Raw genomic sequence first — 21479 nt, 5'->3', positions numbered from 1 at the left:
GGACAAAATGGACCATTTTGCATTATTAGTAGGAATGTAAAATGATATAGATAAAGTGGTTCCTTAAAATTTTTTAAAAAGGAATTACCCATGAGCTAGCAATTCCACTTTGGGGCATATACAAGAAAGAAAGCAGGGACTCAATGAGATGTTTGTACACACATGTTAATGGCAGCATTAGTCACAATAGCCAAAAGGTAGAAGTAACCCAAGTGTCCATCAATGGATGGGAAATATATGGTGTGTCCATACAGTGGAATATTGTTCAGCCTTAAGAAGGACGTTCCAACACATGCGATAACGTGGATGAGCCTCGAAGACATTTCGCTAAGCGAAATAAGCCAGTCACAAAGAGATAAATACTGAATGTTCCCACTTAAATCAGATACTTAGAACAGCAGTATCCATAGAGACAAAAAGTAAGATGGTGGTTTCCACAAGCTGGGTGGAGGGGAGAAAGGGATGTTCTTGTTTAATAAGTGCCGAGTTTCTGTTTTGCAAGATGAGGAGTTCTAGAGATGGATCGTGGCGATGGTATGAGTGTACTTAATACCTCCAAATGGTACACTATTCTGGACATTTCACATAAAGGGAATCACATAATAATGGTCTTTTGTGTCTGGCTTCTTGTACTTAGCAAGTTTTCAAGTTCTCAAGGTTCCTCTACATTCAAGCATGTATCAGCCCTTCATTGCTTTTTATGGGGTGGCCTTCATGTCTGCATTGAACATTTAAGATGGTTAGGATGGTAAATTTTATCTTATGTGTATTTTATCACAGTAAAAAAATTAGGAGGGAAAAAGTGAAGGTGCAGACCCCAGACTCCCTCATGGCTCTCTCTCACCTCCGTCAGACTCTGCTTAATTATTACCTTCTCAGTGCATCCTCCCTGACCACCCCCATCCCTCTGCCCTGCTCATCTCCATCTAACATGTTATCTACAGGATGATTCAAAAGGAACTGGCCACTTCCAGACTTTTATTAATTAAAACACGCATGGACGTAGATGAAGAATTTAGTGTTGGTGCCATATCTCCTTTGCCACTTTGGAGAAATAAAGTGATTGACCTTCAACTCTGATAGTGATGAAGGATATAGGACAAAGCTAGCTCCAGGATGGTGGGGTGCCCTGAGTCTGGTGTATGTTCTGGGGGCTGCATCATAGAGGATCGGTTATATTGTAATCACTGTATTTCTTTTACAAATTGTCTTTGACTATGTGATGTATTTAATTATATTTAGTCACTAGTTAATTGGAGAAGGAAATGGCAACCCACCCCAGTGTTTTTGCCTGGAGAATCCCAGGGACGGGGAAGCCTCGTGGGCTGCCGTCTATGGGGTCGCACAGAGTCGGACACGACTGAAGCGACTCAGCAGCAGCAGCAGCAGTCACTAGGTAATAAGTTTTCAAGGTTTTAATTCTTTTGACTTGCCCAGGATTTTAATACTTTATTTTGTTTATTGCCTATTGTTTGCTTATTGTGACTGCCCTGGAACATGGACGCTTCCTGTTGCAGCTTGGGGATTTTTTCCTTTCTGTGCCATTCACTGCTCTATCCCAGCTGCTAGCACAGTGCCCAGCATACATGTGATAGATGTTCAAGAAGTATTTGTTGATTCAGTGAATGAATCTGTGTTACACAATCCCCTTCCCAAATCATCCAGCTTGATAAACACCCTATGGACAAGGTCAATCTAAGGTAATCAGAGTTGTTTCCAAGCAACCAACCAAACAAATAAATAAAAGGAAATATATTATCCGTTTTTCTAAAATAATAAAAAGGACTGTTCACACTCCCATGTGCTTGCTATGAAGCAGCCACTGTTCTAAGCACATACTTAGTAGGAACTCAGTCTTCTCATCAGCCCTTTGACAAAGGTTACTGTATGGTCTCCATTCTATAGATGAAGAAACTGAGGAACAGAGAGGTTGAACAATGTACCCAGGGTCAGTCAGAAAGGAAGAGAGCTTGGAAGTCTTTCCTCTTCCCCACCTCCTTATGCTGCAATGTACGGATGTTATTTATGGAGTTAAGCTCGGGAGAAATCTGCTGGTGTTTGGTATTTTTGCGAAATCCGTCAGGACCCACCCTCTGATTAAACTGCTGAGGCCATGAAGCACATGTTCCTTTACGCAGTTAGACTGCTTTAAAGAGCAGTGGTCCCACCCACCTAATTGTCCTGCCTTCTCTCTGTAAGCGCAAGTCCAACCCTGGTTGATGCACGGTATTCACCCTGAGGATCTAAATTTAGGATCTGAGCCGCTAAAATGTCTTCCCAATTTTTAGATTCAACTCTCATTAGTCCAGGACATGGACAAATTTAAAGGTATAGAGCTATGAAGGCTAATCTGATTTTCTTTTTAGAACTATAATTTTAAAACTGTCCCTTTTTAATAACTTAAAAACTGTTCTGTATTCTCATTCTGAAAAAATACAGAAAAGTTTCAAGAGATCAAACAAAACAAAACAAAATAAAACTACCCACCGTGCTGTCCCTGATGATGTTTTGGTGTATAGGAAGACTTAGAGAGACCTTTCAGAAAGTGCTTTATTTATCCCAGCTGAGCAGGTGGGAGGTAGAGGAGACTGAGTCTTTTGCATGAGGTCTACTTCTGCCGTGTGTATTGGAGTCGCCCTCATTTGCTTTTTGTGGCATCTGAAGGCCTGTCATTTAAGAGGTTTTGGAATGATATTTGAAGCTGTTCCAGAGTGAGCAGCTTATAACAGCAGAAAAAGTCCTGGGCCTGGAGTCCCAAGCTTTATATTCAAGTCCTGATTGGAAGTGTCCTATCTGTGTATCCCTGAGCAAAGCACTTAACCCTCCTGATCTTTTAAAACTATAAAATGAAACTAACATCCTCCTAAAGGTCCAACTTACAGACAAGGTTATTTGAGTTAAAAAGCCTTGAGCTAATGCTCATCTATCAATTTTCACTGATTGTGGGATCTTGAGAAAGTGATTTAACCTCTCTGACCTTTAGTTTCTTCATCTGTACAATAGAAATGAAAAAAGTACTCCCCTCAGTGGATCCTAGAGAAACTCACGTAAGACGGTGCGTGTAACACATTTAGTCCAATGCCTCACAGACAGTAGGGGTTCAATGATGATCAGGGACTATTGTAAATCATACAGTTTTTGACTCCTGTTAGAGCACTGTTTTTCCCACTGTGGATGGTGAAATCAATTAGTGGGTTACCACATGCATTTTAAAAACTGAAATAATTTTAGGTCTTAAATAAGTCTTTAATCCATTTTGAATTTATTTTTGCATATGGTATGACAAAGTAGTCCAGTTTTATTCTTTTAAATGTAAGACCTAAAACTACTAGAAGAAAACATAGGCAGTACATTCTTTGACATCAGTCTAAGTGATTTGGGAGGGGGCAGTATGTCTCCTCAGGCAAGGGAAATAAAAGCAAAAATAAACAGACGAGACCACTTCAAACTAAAAAGCTTTTGCACAGAGAAATAAACCATTGAAAAAATGAAAACGCCACCCACTGAATCTGATAAGGGGTTAGTATCTAAAATATACCAGTAATTCATATAACTCAACATCAAAAAAAGAAAAACCTCAAACACTTAAAAACAGGCAGAGGATCTGAATAGATATTTCCCCTCAGGTAACCACCAACCAACCAGCTTAGTGCCAACATTACTGTTATTTGTGACGGCTCCTCCGTACCCCATCCCAGTCAATCCACCCCACCCACCTTCCTAACCTCTCACCTCCCTGACCCCCCTAGAGAATCACTGTTTTGATTTTTATCATCCTCAACTAGGTTTACCTGTGTTTTGATCATCATTTTAATAAAAATCATATAGTGATTTTATATGATCTTTTATATCTGGCTTCCTCACTCCATATTTTGTGTGATTCAGCCATCTTGGATGTATCAGTAATTTGTTTTTTTTCACTGATGGTATAGTATTCCATTGTATAAGCATATTACAGTTGTTTATCACTCTACTCTTGAAGGATATTTGAGCTGTTTCCAGCTTTTAGTTATTACAAATGTAACTGTTTATGATCATTCTTGGTATATATCTAGGAGTATCTCCTGAGTGTATACCAAGGAGTAGTATTCCTGGGTCACAGGCCATAAAATCTTTTTACAAAAATAAATTTCCTCATGAGAAATGTTATCCAGCAAACAGTGCCAAGAAAAATGTAGCTCCCCTTGGGGAAATGGTTCTTTATTCCCTAACTTTTCCTTTTTGCCTCATCTGCCAGGAAGCTCAGAGTTCAGTTTAAAGCTCATTTATAGCAACTTATTGACTCTTCCTCGTTAGCATATCTAAGTTCTCCATTTCTCTTCAGATCTGACTTTTTCTTTTCTATTTTTGTTAACTATAGTTTATTGTATTGGGTTGGGCAAAATTTTCATTCGGATGAAATGAAAGAACATTTTGGCCAACCCAAAAAATTATCTGAAATCCTTTTAGGGAGGAAACAGGACATAAGTAGATTCAGGAAGAAAATAGGTATTTGCCTTGCTTACAATGCAGAGAAGGTGTGAATATCACATGAGATAATGTACATGAGAGAACATTAAACCCTGAGAAGCCTGACCTGGAAGAGTTATCATTAGTGTGCATTCAACTCTTACAGAGGTGTGAGCTTTATCAGCTTCACAGAAAAGGAATATGAATACTGCTAGCACTTGTTCTAACAGAATTAAAAAAAAAATTTCTTCTTAACTGTCTTTCTGGAAAGTTGAACAAAAAGAGTATTGGGTTGGCCAAAAAGTTCATTTGGCTTTTTTACCCCTAAGATGGCTCTCATAGTGCTTCTTGTTGTTTAGTCTCTAAGTTGTGTCTGACTCTGCGACCCCATGGACAGCAGGCCTCTCTGCCCCACACCATCTCCTGGAGTTTGCCCAAGTTCATGTCCATTGAATTGGTGGTGACATCCAACCATCTTGTTCTCTGTCACCCCCTTCTCTTCCTGCCCTCAGTCTTTTCCAGTACTAGAGTCTTTTCCAATGAATCAGCTCTTTGCATCTAGTTGCCAAAGTATTGGAGCTTCAGCTTCAGGATCAGTCCTTCTAAATGAGTATTCAGGGTTTATTTCCTTTAGGATTGACTGGTTTCATCTCCTTGCTGTCCGAGGGACTCTCAAGAGTCTTCTCCAGCACCACAGTTTGAAAGCATCAATTCTTTGGCAGTTGGTTGGCCTTCTTTATGGTCCAGCTTTGTCTTTAACTCCATTTGAAGTGATTTCATTATATTGTACTATGATAGCTGTCATATCAGTGTGCATTAAAAAAAAAACTTATCAAAATTGGTGAATTTTGTGTAGCCATTTTAATATTGAAGAAGGAAGAAAAAACAACATTTTGGCATAATATGCTTATTATTTCAAGAAAGGTAAAAACACAACTGACACCCAAAAAGAGATTTCTGCAGCTTTCATTTTCTTGGGCTCCCAAATCACTGCAGATGGTGACTGCAGTCATGAAGTCAAAAGGTACTTGCTCTTTGGAAGGAAAGCTGTGACAAACTTAGACAGCATATTAAAAAGCAGAAACATCACTTTGCCAACAAAGATCTGTAGTTCAAAGGTCAAAGCTATAGTTTTTCCAGTAGTCATGTACAGATGTGAGAATTGGAGCATAAAGAAGGCTGAGCACTGAAGAATTAATTCTTTCTAATTGTGGTGCTGGAGAAGAATCTTAAGAGTCCCTTGGACAGCAAAGAGATCAAACCAGTCAATCCTAAAGGGAATCAGCCCTGAATACTCTTTGGAAGGACTAATGCTGAAGCTGAAGCTCCAATAATTGGTCTTCTGATGTGAAGAGCCAACTCGTTGGAAAAGACCCTGTTGCTGGGAAAGATTGAAGGCAAAAGGAGAAGGGGGCAGCAGAGGATGAGATGGTTAGATAGCATCACCAACTCAATGGACGTGAATTTGAGCAGACTCCGGGAGACAGTGGAGGACAGAGGAGCCTGGTGTGCTGTAGTCCATGGGGTCGCAAAGAGTCAGACACAGCTTAGCAACTGAACAACAACAACAGCAACAAGTTGAGAAGGTGCTATGACTGATAGAATGTGTCAAAAGTGTTTTGTGAAGTTTTGTGCTGGAGATTTCTTGCTGGATGATGCTCCACAGTTATGTAGGCAAGTTGATGGTGATCAAATTGAGATGTTTATTGAAAGCAGTCAACATTATACCATGCAGGAGATAGCCAACATACTCCAAATATCCAAATCAACTGTTGAAAATCATTTGCACCAGCTTGGTAATGTTAGTCACTTTGACGTTTGGGTTCCACATAAGTGAAGCAAAAAAAGCCTTCTTGACCATATTTCCACTTGTGATTTTCTACTTAAAGGTATTTTGTTTTTAAAACAAATTGGGATGGGTGATGAAAAGTGGATACTATACAGTAATATGGAATGGAAGAGATTGTGGGGCATGTGAAATGATCCACCACCAACCACACCAAAGGTGGGTCTTCATCCAAAGAGAGTGATGTTGTGTATATGGTGGGATTGAAGGGAGTCCTCTATTGTGAGCTCCTTCTGGAAAACCACATGGTTAATTCAAACAAGGACTGCTCCCAGTTAGACCAACTGTAGGTAGGACTTAATGAAAAGAACCTGGAATTAGTCAACAAAAAATGCATAATCTTCCATCAGGGTAACACAGGACAGTATATTTCTTTGATGACCAGGCAAAAACTGTTACAGTTTGACTGGGAAGTTCTGATTAATCAACTGTATTCACCAGACATCACATCTTTGGATTTCCATTCATTTTGGTCTTTACAAAATTCTTTTAATGAAAAAATTTTTTTCCCTGGAAGACTATACAAGGCACCTGGAACAAGTGAATTCTTTGCTCAAAAAAATAAAAGTTTTGGGAAGATGAAATTATGAAGTTGCCTGAAAAATGGCAGAAGGTACTAGAACAAAACAGTAAATATTGTTGTTCAGTAACGTTCTGGTGAAAATGAAAAATGTGTTTTTTATTTTTTTACTTGAAAACCAAAGAAAGTTTTTAACCAACCGAATAGATCATTCTAAGTTAAGTCTCACATCCAGAGATGATTGCTATTAAAATGTCATCTTTCTTTTTAAAAAATAACTTTATATATAATTCAGGGACTCGCTTGATGCCTCAGATGTTAAAGAATCTGCCTGTAATGCAAGAGACCCAGGTTTGATCTCTGAGACGGGAAGATCCCCTGGAGAAGGGAATGGCTACCCACTCCAGTATTCTTGACTGGAGAATTCTGGCAAGCTCCAGGACAGAGGATCCTTGTGGGCTAAAGTCCCTGGGGTTGAAAAGAGTCGGACATGACTTAGCAACTAACACACAACACAGATATAATTCATGTATCATACACTTCGGTGACTTTTAGTATAATTCAAAGAATTTGCAACCATTACTGCAATCAATTTCAGCACATCTTCATCACCCCTAAAGGAAACCCCACTCAGCTTAACCATAGTCCTGCAAGACTCCCATTCTTCCCAGCCCTAGACGACTACTAACAGGCTTTCTGTCTCTATAGATTTGCCCTTGTGACAGGCTTCTTCACTTTGCACAATGTTCTCAAGCTTCACCCATGTTGTAACACATATTAATATATCATTTCTCTTTATGACTTGATTACATGGCTGCAAAATACTGTAGCCTGGGGGACTCAAACAGCAGACATCTTTTCCCCCACAGTTCTGGAGGCTGGATTTCCAAGATCAAGATGCCAGCATGATTGGGTCTGGTGAGAGCTCTCCTGGCATGCAGAAGCTGCCTTCTAGCTGTGTACCCACATAATGTAGAGAGAGTTCTGGTATCTTCTCCTCTTCTTAAAAGGGTTCCCGTTCTTTCAGTTTACATCTTATGAGCTTATTTAATTTTAATCACCTCTTTAAAAGCTCTGTCTTCAATTCAGTCACATGTGGGGGATTAGGGCTTCAACATGTGAATCTGAGGCAGACACGACTCATGTTTCCAAATAGTATTCCAGTATATGGATGTAACACACCTTTGCATCCATTTATCAGTGGACAGAAATCTGAATTGTTTTCATATTTTGGCTATTATGAGTAATGCTGCTATAAACATTCATGTGAAAGATTTTATGTGGACACATGTTTTCATTTCTCTTGGGTGTATAACCAGGAGTGGAACTGCTGGGTCATATGGTAACTCTAGATTCAATTGGTTGAGGAGCTGCCAGATTGTTTTCACAGTGGTTACACCATTTTATATTCCCAGCAGCAGTGGATCAGGGTTCTAGTTCTTGCACATCCTCACTAACACATGTTGTTAACTATGTGTTGGATTATAGTCATCGTTGTGGATGTGAAGTGGTATCTCAGTGTGGTTTGAATTATGTTTTTCTCATGCCTAATTGTGGAAAATTCTTAAAGAGATGGGAATACCAGAACATCTTACCTGCCTCCTGAGAAACCTGTATTCAGGGTCAAGAAGCGACAGTTAAAACCGGACATGAAACAACGGACTGGTTCCAAATTGGAAAAGGAGTACGTCAAGGTTGTATATTGTCACTCTGCTTATTTAACTTCTATGCAGAGTACATCATGTGAAATTCCAGGCTGGATGAAGCACAAGCTGGAATCAAAATTGCCGGGAGAAATATCAACAACCTCAGATATGCAGATGACACCACCCTAATGGCAGAAAGCAAAGAGGAACTAAGGAACTCTTGATGAAGGTGAAAGAGGAGAGTGAAAAAGCTGGCGTAAAACTCAACATTCGAAAACCTAAGATCATGGCATCTGGTCCCATCACTTCATGGCAAAGAGATGGGAAAACAATGGAAACAGTGACAGATTTAATTTTCTTGGGCTCCAAAATCACTGCAGATGGTGACTGCAGCCATGAAATTAAAAGATGCTTGCTCCTTGGAAGAAAAGGCCATGACAAACCTAGATAGCATATTAAAAAGCAGAGACATTACATTGCTGACAAAGGTCTGTTTAGTCAAAGCTATGTTTTTTCCAGTAGTCATGCATGGATATGAGAGTTGGACATAAAAAAGGCTGAGGGTCAAAGAATCGATGCTTTTGAACTGAGGTATTGGAGAAGACTCTTGAGAGTCCCTTGGACTGCTGCTGAAGCTGAAGCTCCCATACTTTGGCCACCTGATTCAAAGAGCCGGCTCTTTAGAAAAGACCCTGATGCTGAGCAAGATTGAGGGCAGGAGGAGAAGGGGAAAACAGGGGATGAGATGTTTGGATGGTGTCACTGACTCAATCGACATGAGTTTGAGCAAGCTCTGGGAGATGCTGATGCACAAGGAAGCCTGGCGTGCTGCAGTCCATGGGGTTGCAAAGAGTTGGGCACGACTGAGGGGCTGAACAACAACATGCCTAATGAAATGACTGAGCATCTTTTCAGGTATTTATTGGCTGTTTGTGTAGCTTCTTTGGAGAAATGTCTATTCAGATCCTCCACCTTTTAAAATTAGATTGTCTTTCATTGAATAGTAAGGATTTTTTTTAATGTATTTTATTTTTTTAATTAAAAAACAAATGTTTTTTGCTGTGCCGCTTTTTGTTGCAGCCTGTGTGACACAAGGGCTCCTTATTGCAGTGCGTGTGCCTCTCTAGTTGTGCAACACAGGCTCTAGAGCACAAAGGGTCTAACTCTGCACCAGTGAGATAATTCATAGCACTTATTTCACGTATCCCCGCTTTTTTTCATCTGACTTTATGTGGTCAACCTATCCCCCTATATTATAAACTTGTTTTACATGATTAGCTACATAATTTTTTTCTTATTGGAAACTTCTTTCTCAGTTTCACCATTATAAATATTGCTGCCACGGCTGCCTTCATTCCTAAGAGTTTGATTTCATTTGTACAGCTTTTGAAGATATATTTACATATTGAAAACATGAATCTTTTAATTCAAACTCTAAGTTGATTTTCTTAAAAGCAGTAGAACAGGAACAGGCAAATGAGGTGTCGAATCCCACACTTGCACCTTAGGGAAGTCACTTACCTTTCAGAGCCTCAGTGTTCTCATCTGAAAAATGGAGATAATGATACCTTCAGAGAGTTGTTTTGAAGATTAAAGACAATATAGGGATATATGTGCTTGCATACAGTTTAGGTGAAGTCGCTCTGTCGTGTCTGACTCTTTGGGATATATGTGCTTGCATATATTTTAAGAACTCAATAAATAGTACTTATAATGATTATCATTATTTTCACCCTTGTTGTTCTTGTTGCTAGCACTATTAAATTTGCAACAGGCAGTGGAAACAGAGCAGGATGCCTGTGAGGAGATGGTGTGGGGATGTGCAGGTCCTTCCTACCAGCCTGGGAACTGCAATCAGAATAAGCAGACATTAAATGTTTTCTCACCTCAGCCAAACAGAAGTGTTTCGGTATCACACACCAGACAAGTGTCCACACTCCTAAATCTTTGTATGTATCTAAGATCAGTTTCTTTGGATCATTGCCCAGCAACGTCTGTGAGAGGGTTTAACCCAATTCATGTAACTGTTGAAGATATTGTTTGCATATTGAAAACAATTCTCTTTTAGTTGAAACATAGATTAGCTCCAAGAGAGCATGGCTCTGCCTGGTGCATTCGTCATTTTACGTCTTGCGTCAACAAACACACAATAGGTGCTGGCAGAGGAAGGTAAGAAGGAAGGCAGCAGGCCCCCGGTTACATTTTGTTATATTTTGCCTGGAAAACCGGAGAAATAGCCATCTGAATCCCGAGAGGAACCGCCATTTATTTAGCATCTATAGCATCTGCTGTGTGCCGGGCACTCTTCTGGTGGATTTGTGTATGTAATCTCAGTTAACGTATTTAAATATCAAGATTACCTTGTGCAATACGATCCGCAAAACCCCCAGTTTTTGTGAGGAAACAAGCATCAAGACAGCTAGTGACTAGGCCGAGGGCATGCTGGTAGTAAGAGCTGGAGCCTGGATGCAGACACTCCAAACACTTGCCTCTCCGATGCTAAAGTCTGGATATCCCCTCTGAGCTGGAGCGCCCTTTATGTTGCTGGTAAACACGTGTGTCCTTTCAACAGTCTGGAGGGAGGCTGAGAGAGAGAGGCCTGGGGGCTTCCAATTGACTGAGCGCCTACTCTGGGTACAGGACTGGACCTGCCTGATGCTGAGGTTCAGTGGCGAACAGAAGCTAACACCTTGCTCTCCTGGAAACTTAAGCCAGTTGGGGAAGCTGGATGCTATTCCAGTAATCACATGAATCCTTGATTACAGACTGTGACCAGTGCTCTGAATAAGTTCTGAGGCATCAGATAGATGCCTTGAGAGACTTTAGCAGGAGGTTTGATTAGGTTCCCCTAGTAATTAACTAGACATGAGCGGCAGTGAGGGCTTTCGGATGAGGAAAGGATGGAGGCAAACACCTGAGCCTGGAAGGGGGACTGAAAGAAGGCTTGAGTGATGAAAGCAAGTGTGAGGTGATGGGAAGCTGGGAGAGAGCAGTGGCCTCAGGGGCCTGGTTAAGGACTTTGGCCTTGGTCCTAGGGGCAGCAGGCAGCATTTAAAGGGCTTTAGCAGGGCAGTGGCATCGTCAGATGGGCTTTATAGAAGGATGAGCATGGCTGGAGGTGGGGGCTGAATCGGATGACTTGGTGCCAGTGGAATTCGACAGAAGTGGATGGGTTTAGGAGATGTTTAAAGAGTAAAAATGACATAGGTGATATGAGTGATCCCTTCTAAAAAGTAGCTTTGTTTAGGAGTCAGTATGTTTCTCTCCAAGGTCAGGGTTTGAGAATATTTGATTTTTTCTTTTCAGTACACCAGAGAGCTTCCTTTTAGAACTCTGTGCTGAAACTCTTGGAATGTTACTTCCCATCTCCTTCATTTAAGGTTTGATAAAACTATCTTCCTAGTCCTGGATGACTCTTGTCTAGAACTGTGTCAGCCCAGGGTTTTGGACTGACCACCAGATAATAAGTGAATACTGTCACGGTGCCTAAGTACAGGCTGAAATAGTTTCTCAGTTAGTTATTAACTTGTTATACTTACAGAGGAGCTGTGTAAAAATAAACTGGGGGATCTGTTTCCATTTCACTTAAAGACAGCATTCAATATACAGAGCTTCTGCCAGTCTGAACTGGATGAGAACTGTTTATACCCCAAGCTCATTCAGAATGCCTGGGATATTTCTAAAGGGTCAGTCTTGGCGGCAGCAGCTGAGAATGCAGAGATAAATAAAAAAGTCATGAGACACGGCTGACAGGGTTCGTCTGTGTTCATTCACACCCCGGACTCACTAGGCTTTTGAAGATGCAGAATTTCTAAGCACAGCCTACTACATAGTGGCTTAAACTGCTGTGCTGAATCTCCAGTCTTGATAACTTCAAAATGGAACTACCTTTGTAAATTCTGATGTAGAAAGGAAATACTAATTGATATATAAATACATATGAGTAGCACAAAAGCTCACCTACATAATTTAAAGAAAATTTGTTTAAATATTTATTTCCAGTTGTTCTAAAGTCACTGCATTGTTGCTGTTCAGTTGTCCAGTGGTGTCCGACTGCGACCCCACGGACTGTAGCATGCCAGGCCTCCCTGTTCCTCACCATCTCCCGGAGTTTGCCTGGAGTTTGCGTTACCTGTATAATTAAGAAATAATTTTATTGGGCATCAACCGCGTGCCAGGCAGGTTCCATCTCATTTCACCCTTTGCACTCTATTACTGACCCCATTTTATGAGTGAGGGAGCTGAAGCTTCAAAGAGGTTAAGAGACTTGCTCAGGTGACTCAGTTGCTAAATGATGGTGGGATTCATAGCCAGGTCCCCTGGTTTCAGAAGCTGTGCCCTGAACAACTAAGCTGGGCTCCGATGGCCTCCTTCCTTCCCCTGTTGGAGCCTCCATTTCTGTTAATCTATGAAAAGCAAGTCTTTTATTGATGGTCTCCCTTTCCAGGGTCAAAACTTGATATTGAGATTCTGTCTCAATATAACTAATATTGTCACTTCCAGCACCAAATATTTCCACTTACAAAATGCTGCCTCCCAGGAGACTTCATTCTGAGTTTACATTGTTTAGAAGTCAACACCAGTAATTACTGCACATTTAAGACTGTCCACCCCAGTCCCTTGTGGCTTCCAAGCTGGCTCAACTTTCCTCAAAAATAACACAACCCAACATCTGGCATCATTAGGAAAGGGAGGGAAATGTACCAGAGGTCTCACATTACCCTCTGCATGTCAACATCTTCCAGTGGGGACATGTGAAGTTTTTTTCACATTTTTTTTCTATATTTTTCAGACTTTCTATAATGACTGTGAACTGCTTTTATAATCAAAAAGTAATCTTATTTTAAAAATTCAGCCTGGTAAAACAGAAAAGAAATAGAACCTTGGTAATATATATTGCACAGTCCCCTGCCTTCCTAACTGGAAAGTCTGGAACATGACTTTAAGCTCTGTTGGCTGATTCTGGGTCATGATCAGGGGTCCAAGTTCTTACTCTGCACTGGTATGAATGGTGGTTAAGACCATGGATTTTGGACTCAGATAGACCGGGCTTAGAGTTCTGGCATGGCCATTTCTTTTAGCTCTGTGACCTTGGGCAAGTTGCTTAGTGTCTCTGGGCCTTAATTTTCTCATCAGTAATGGAAATAATGCTAGCAATCTACCTCCTGGAGTGACTAGGAACATTAAGTGAGGTGAAAAATCTGTGTAAAGCCTGAACATAATGTCTAGCGTTCAGTAAATGCAAATTTTCTAATTAATTCTGTGATATTGTTAATAATCTGTTACAAGTGTGGAACCCTCAGGGACTACTGAGGCACCTCAGACTCTGCCCTGGATCTGAATGAAAAAGGCCTCAGATTCTTGTGCCTGTTCTCTTCCTCCCTGTTTTCTATTTTGTTTTATCGTTTGTTGAGGTGAAACTCAGCAGGATGTACTAATTCTCAGGGTACAGCGCAATGAACTCATCCGCATGTACATACAATGTAACAGCACCCAGATGGTTGAAGAATGGGCCCCACCTTCCAGGGGCCGGCCCACCAGGCAGCAGCTGATCCCAAGGCAAACTGTATTTGGGTTTCTATCACTGTGGAAAAGGTTTTACTTATTCTCAAACTTCATATAAATGGAAACTCAATATGGACTCTGTGTCTGGTTTCTTTCGCTGGACATTACATCTGGGAGACTCAACCAAATTGTGGAGGGCAGCAGCAGTTTGCTCTTTTCCCCTAAACTATAGTATTCTTTCCCTTGAATGTCATCACAGTTTGTATATCACTTATGGATAGACAGTTGAGTTGTATCCAGCTTTTACGAACATTCTAACCCGGGTCTCCTGCGTTGCAGGCAGATTCTTTACCGTCTGAGCCACCAGGGAGGCCTGTATGTTTTTTGGTGGGTGTCAATACTCACTTCAGTTGAGGATTAGCCAGGAGTGGAATACAGTCTCAGTGCCCTGAGAGTATATAATAATATTTAATTTGGCGAGATGGTTTCAGATAGTTTGCTAAAGACATGGGACGGTTTCCCATCCCCACCAGCGATGCCTCAGCATTAAGTTGTCCTGCATCCTTGTCAACACTTAGTGTGATGAGACATTTTCATTGTAATCATTCTGGTGGGTGTGTCGTGGCTGTCCCACTGTGGACCCTCACATTTTCATGTGCTTATCAGCCACTGGGACACTGTGTATGTGCGTGTGTGTGTGTGTTAATCGCTCAGTCATGTCCAACGCTTTGCAACCCCATGGACTGTAGCCTGCCAGGCTCCCCTGTTCATGGAATTCTTCAGTCAAGAATCCTGGAGTGGGTTGCCATTCCCTTCTCCAGGGAATCTTCCTGACCCAAGGATTGAACCTACTGTCTGAGCCACCAGGGAAGCCCATTGGGAAACTAATTCATTCCTAAATTCAGTTATGGTCCAAGGATAACTCAGCCTGCCAGTATGATGCTTTAGGAATGGGCACACAGCTCTGAGAGGGGTCTCAGAGACTCTTCTGTGACTAATATACCAGAGTTTGGGAAACACATTCCAAAGCATCTACAATGCTTCTTCTGCTCACTTTCAGGCCCTGGACTGTGTTTGATAGCTGAGCTTGAAGATAAATAACTTTCAAATGAGTGACATGAGTTTCAATGATGCTAAGTGAACTCTTTAGTAGCACTTCAGTTTGTATTTCTAAAGACCACTCAGAGGAGAAGAAGTCACATTTGTTGAGTACCTACTACATATTAATTCCTGCACTGGGCACTTTAGGTACATTATCTCCCTAATCTTCCTAAGGACTCTGTGTGGGCAAGATTATTTCACTTATTTCAAATGAGGAAATGAGGCTGGGACTGGGTCACCCAGCTATTAGATGGAAGAGCCAGGATTCGAACACTGGGTCTACTTGTCTCCAAAATCGCCCCTTCTGTGAACAAGCAAGCTGTTCCTGGCATACATTTCATTAATATTTTTTGAATGGTCACCTCTACTAAGGCTTCCATGAAGGCTCAGTTTGTAAAGAATCTGCCTGCAATGTAGGAGACCTGGGTTCAGTCCCTAGGTTGGGAAGATCCCTTGCAGAAGGAAATGGCAACCCACTCCAGTAATCTTGCCTGGGAAATCCCATGGACAGAGGAGCCTGGCAGGTTATAGTCCATGGGGTTGCAAGAGCTGGGCATGTCTTAGCGACTAAACCACCACCACCACTCTACTAAGGCAACTCCACCCTGGGTAGAGCTCTCCCTGGGGTCTCCCAGCATCCTAACACCGGGTCTGCTGATACCAGGAGGCCAGCACCCCGCCCCTCCAGACTCCCCAGCTCCTCACCGTTCCTCCTTCTTTCCTCTCCCCATCTCTGTGCTCTGCCTGATCGCAGTAACACCACATACCTGTTGATGCTCCGACAGTCTGTTTTTCTTCTGTCTGGTATATTTTCTGATAATTCTTTTAGAAAAATTTCCCCAATAGTATAGCAATGCATGTATATTGTAGACATTTGTGAAAATGAAAATTCACCCATTTCTTTTCAATCATTTTATCTATGTTTAGTTTTTTGTTGTTGTTGTTTAAACAGTTAAAAAGCTGGGCTACAACTTAGTTATGAATGTAATTTTTTTTAATGGGGCAGTCACATTTAAAGGATGTACTATGAACAGCTTACTCAGGAACAAATGTAAACTAGGTGTCACTTGTTTTAATTTTTTTTCACTAGTTTTTTAAAAAAATTTTTTTTCAGAAAGGCAAGAGGGAAATCTGGGGCAGAGATGGCTGAGTGGAAGAAACTAAATTCTACTTTACTTTCAGAGGAATCAGCTTGGTTGGCTTTCAACACAACCAGACAGAAGCCACAATGTCCCCTCTGGAGACACTGTTAACTTTGGGAATGGAGCAACAAATTTACATAATCAAAATGTACAGGAATTTTATAAATTCCACTGTATTTTGCCCTTGGCTTGCCTCCCTGTTCCTTTAAACTTTGCAGAAGCACATTTGCAATGGCAGCCTCCTGTTTTATGAAGTTTTAAAATATCAGATACCTATTCATTCCCCAGGCGTTGGGCATTGTAGTTGTTCCTAAACTGTCTGTGTGGGAAGTGAGTCTTTATTACATCTTTATTGCAGAAATCATCTCGCTAGGGGGAGACCAAGACCCTGGAGAGGGTAAGGGCATGAATGCAGGAGCCAGGCAGCCCACAGTGTGACCCCAGGCCCCTCGTGCATGCCTCCGTTTCCTCATCTGTATGATCACTGGGAAAAGAATAGCATGTACCTCACTGCTCCTTTGTATGCTCAAAGGGCCCAGTGAGCACCAGAGAAGTGATGTTGTATTATTTACCTGGGATCCTAAAAACTGAGTGCTAACCAGATTAAAAAAAAAAAATTTCATCCTTATACGCATACTGCTGACTTGAGAGTGTGAACCAGTCTCCGCTTTGTAACCTCAGGGCCCATCTCTGCGATGGATGCACATTTACTGAGGCAGCTTCTCTCTCTGGTTTGTAAGCATCTCTGTGCTGTACTGAGTGCTGTGCTTAGTCGCTCAGTTGTGCCTGAGTCCTTGCAACCCTATGGACTGTATTCCGCCAGGCTCCTCTGTCCACGGGATTCTCCAGGCAGGAATGCTGGAGTGGGTTGCCATGCCCTACTCCAGGAGATCTTCCCCATCCAGGGATCAAACCCAGGTCTCCCGCATTGCAGGCAGATTATTATTTTTTTTTTTACTGTCTGAGCCACCAGGGAAGCCCATGAATACTGGAGTGGGTAGCCTATCCCGTCTCCAAGGGATCTTCCTGACCCAGGAATCAAACCGGGCTCTCCTGCATTGCAGGTGGATTCTTTACTAGCTGAGCTACCAGGGAAGCATCTCGAATTCCCCGTTAATTTTCCTGCCTCTCCTTCTAGGCTGTCAGCTCCTTGAGGTCAGAGACTGTGCCCTGAAAAGAGTAATGGCTAATGTGCAGTGCCTGCTTCTGTGGATCCGACTCAGTGCTGAGTGACCCCTTTGCTGGTCTTGTCTTGATTGCCCCTCCCAGGCCCTTAGGAGGTAGGGCACCTCTCAAATGTGGGCCCTGAGTGATGGCTGAGCGATACTGTGCTCTTTCCCAAACTTGTCACATCCAGAAGGATCACAGTCACATCCAGGATCACTTGTCACATCCAGAAGGATCACAGTGGTGGGCGCAGTCCTGATTCCCAGGCCTCACTCTCTGAGATTCTAATTGTCACGGTCTGGGACCCTTTGCACTGAGGCCACATGTGGGCAACACTGAATGAGCAGCTGGGTGACCCCCGTGGTCCCTGAATTTCCTCCCTGCATCTTAGGTAGCTTCTCTAGCCATGCCTGGAGTTCTCAGCTCTGTGACTGGCTGGAACTGGAGAACGTAGGGGGGCGATCAAGAGGCGGAGAGTGTAAGCAGGTCTCATTAATATGCGAGGCCTTTCTTGTCACACTTCCTTTGACTGAAGCTGAAGGGCTGGCGCATCACCCCGGGATTTTCCACTCTCTCAAGCCCTTCCGGAACTGGCTGCTCACCAGCCTGCCAAAGGGGGACAAGGACAGCGCAGGGGCACGGAGGCAGCCATCCGTTCGTGATGGAAGCCAACCTCGATGATGTCTCTAAACTAAGGTGGAAACTGGGGTCTCTCATCTCCCCACCTGCTCCTCCCTGCTGCCTCTTCCCTTGCTCTGTCCTTCTACTGAATAACCTATCTGTGCAAGGTTCTGTTCCATCAGGACCAGGAGGAGGAAAACCACAAGGGAGAGGTTTTATGTTTCTTAATTTTTTAGCAAAGTCATCCTTGTACATGGTTCCCCTGGTTACAGGTATATAGGATAAAGCAGGAGGCTGAATGAGCATCAGCGCTATCACCGTCTTCTCTGGCAGTCACTTTGAGCTCTCAGCTGTCTCTCTGGGTGGTTAAGGGTGTTAGGGTCAGGAGGCGTTTAGACACTGTCTCCTGATTTCCTGCTGTGACACATGAGAATCAGCTTGCTTCCACCCCATTCATGCCCTCCCCAAAGACTTAAATTGCTCCTTTCCATTCCTTTATTAGTTGACTTTTTGTAATTTCAAGTAATACACTGCCGTCTTCTTACCTTTTGTTTGAGGGGGGAGACATATACATAATAACAGCTACCATAAAACACATATAGCTTATAAAGCAAATACGCAATCATCATCCCAGTTGAGGGAGTGGAACTCTGTGGCCACTTTTAAGGCTCCTCTCCCCCGTGAAACCACTCACCCTAACCTTAGTGATGATCATGTTCTTGCTTTTCTTTAGAGTTCTTCTCACCTTTATAGGTATCCCTTAACATCTAGATGTGTTAAAAGTAGGATCACACTCTGTGTGTTATTCTGTGCCTTGCACCTTTCCCTTCAACACTCTAAGCTAACACAAGCTGACATGACTAGCTGTGGTTCATTTGGGCTCACTGCTGTATATTCACCGTTCCAGGAAATCGGCATTTATTGATGCAGTCAGCTGGTGATGGACTTTTGGGCTCTTTCCAGTTTTTTCTGCTGTCATGAACATCTTCATTCATGTGTGCCAGTACACGTGAGCAAGGGCTTCTCCAGGGGCTGGATAAAGAAGTGGAATCACTGCATTGTGGGGAATGTACACACTTGTTTCACTTTAAAATGTCAGTTTTCCAGGGTGTTTGCACCAATGGACTGTCCCTACCTCCAGAGAATCTGACTTGATTGGCCAGCGTGAGGCTGGGCACCAGAGTTCCAGGTGATCCCATCAACTCCAGTTAGTGTCTTGACACTCCAACTTGGAAGAAGGGTCCCTAGCATCCCTTTTGACTCTTCTCCCTCAAGATTTTCATATAATGATCTGAAAGAGAGAAGAGCTTTACCCAGGCAAGGTCAAAATGTGTAGCTGGGGAAGAGCATTTCAAGGAGGGACAGGACTGGTTAAAATCCTGGGACAAAGGAAAGACATGCAGGTGGATTTTTCCAGCAGGGTTGAGGAATTAAAGAAAACCCAAGGGCTGGGAACTCCACCTGTCAGCCAGTTCCTCCTTCCTCCCATGCTAGCAGTAGCCTTAAGTGTCTGTCTGCCACTTGTAGGCCAGAGAGAATGTCATTCATACAGCTTATATATTGAGACACTGAGGCTCCTGTGACCTGCTCTGAGGGTCTTTGTAGTCAGGTTTCCTTAAAGAAACCCTGGTTTGGGTTTCTTGACCCTGCCTGAATCTTAGCAATATACAAGAACTTTGAATAAATACTGATGCCTGGGCTCCAGACCAATTACATCAGAATGTCTGGGGAGAGACCTAGGTACCAACAGGCTTCAGAAGCTACCCAGGTAATTCTTAAATGCAGCCAGGATAGAGAACCAGTAGTCAGTGGGTCTCAGCTTTATCCAGTGTCCAACAGAATCACCTGGGGACTTGATAAGAACACACATGGCAGGGCTCCACTTGCCTGGGGTATGGGCTGGGATGTGCATTTCTAGTAGGTTCCCAGGGCTGCAAACATTGCTGGTCCCCCAACCACATGTGGGAAACCACTGTACACTGGGGGTTTCCCTGCATATTTTGTGGGGATCTGGGTTGCCATGTGCTGAGCTGCTCCATCCGGCTGTGTGATCCCCCTTCTACCTCAGTATTTTGTTATCAGGCTGGTAGCTTGAAATCAGCCATGGAAACTGGCAAATGCTACAAATCAAAACTCTGCCACCTCAGTCTGTTGCTAAACATTTCATATCCTAGTTTATGTTACGGGCCCTCAGGATAATTTTCCCATGCCTATAGGTTCCTAGTATTAAACATATTTTTCTGGTTTCAGTTATTAATACAACTAATAGTAGTTCACAAAGCCAATTAAACACATTCTAAAATTTGATAGTTATTAAATATAGAAAGTGAAGAAGACTCTGGGGGACACCAGCATTTCAAACTGCATCCCTATTTGGCCCCTGGGGATTTCTGACACCCTGGGCAATGCCAGGATGGGGAAACTAACACTGTAGGTCCACTCAAGGAAGCCAAGATTTGGAAATTGAAAATATGACCAAGAACTCTTGGGAATTCTTCGTGTAGCCCCAGTCTGAAGACTGCTGGGCTAGCCTGTCTAGCCCACTGCACTGCATGTGATGGGGTCCACAGCCAGCCTGTGACCTCAATCACTGGGAGGTCAGGCTTGATTGAAATCTTTACTCTACATGGTACCAACCCCCAAATACCCTTTCCAACTTGAACACTGCTCTCCACAAATGACCAGAGCCTGTGGCCTTGCTCTGGATAACCCTTTAGGCATTAACATCGGGGGCAAGCACTTGGACACTAGAAGCAAAGATTTATTAAAAAGAGAGGGTTTTTCCAAATGGATCCCCCACCTGCCAGGAGATTGGATTTCCATACACCTTGGGGGAGGGTTTTTTAATCTATCGGGACAATTTCCCTTACAGACAGTGCCCTGTTGTGTGTTCACCTAACTTTCCTGTTTGGCCAACTCAGGAAATCACCCGGATCACATTCTCGTCCGGTCCATGAAAGACAAGAAAAGGTTCTCTTCTGGCCGTGCATTGACCCTCGTGTCCTGAGTTTTTAATTTTGGGTGGTGGTGGGGTGAACAGGGTGAGTGGTGATAGATTGGGTTGAATTGAGAGCTTCGAATCTGTCATCATCTTTAGTGAAACTTCCCTCAGTGCCCCTGACCTGCAAAGCATACTTTTGACCTTCTTCTGAACTGAGTTCAGAACAGCTGTGAACATTTTGTGCAGTTCCTTTGAAACTTCAGGTGCTGCCAGTGGAGGACAATGCCCTGTGTTCTTCCCCGGTGGATCTGTGAGATCAGAACCATTGCAGGCGCTCAGTGGGATTCAAAGCAACCGACTTCCGTGTATCAAAGTTTGCGGTGTCCAGATGCCACTTCTGTCTAGGTGTGTGTTGATAAATCAGCCCTGACTTTCTCCTTCATTTCTTTGCAGTGAAATGCAAAATGGAGGATGAGGAAGAGGCTGCAGCTAAGACTCCACAACCTTAACAGCTGTCGGCGTCTCTCCCACTCTAAGCTCC

The 21479-nt window shown here is 42.8% G+C and overlaps 1 protein-coding gene across 1 annotated transcript in view; it reads left to right on the top strand.

Moving 5' to 3' along the window:
* The window catches only part of IQCK (IQ motif containing K), a 151856-nt gene extending 130377 nt beyond the window's left edge, over positions 1-21479 (top strand). Inside the window, exon 9 of the mRNA XM_052656234.1 lies at positions 21392-21479. Within this exon, the coding sequence (XP_052512194.1) occupies positions 21392-21447 (56 nt within the window). The 3' untranslated portion in view covers positions 21448-21479. The remainder of the gene's footprint in view (positions 1-21391) is intronic.

This window comes from Budorcas taxicolor, chromosome 2, assembly GCF_023091745.1.
Source record: "Budorcas taxicolor isolate Tak-1 chromosome 2, Takin1.1, whole genome shotgun sequence".
NCBI classification, from domain to species: domain Eukaryota; kingdom Metazoa; phylum Chordata; class Mammalia; order Artiodactyla; family Bovidae; genus Budorcas; species Budorcas taxicolor.
This window is presented reverse-complemented; position numbering and strand designations above follow the sequence as displayed.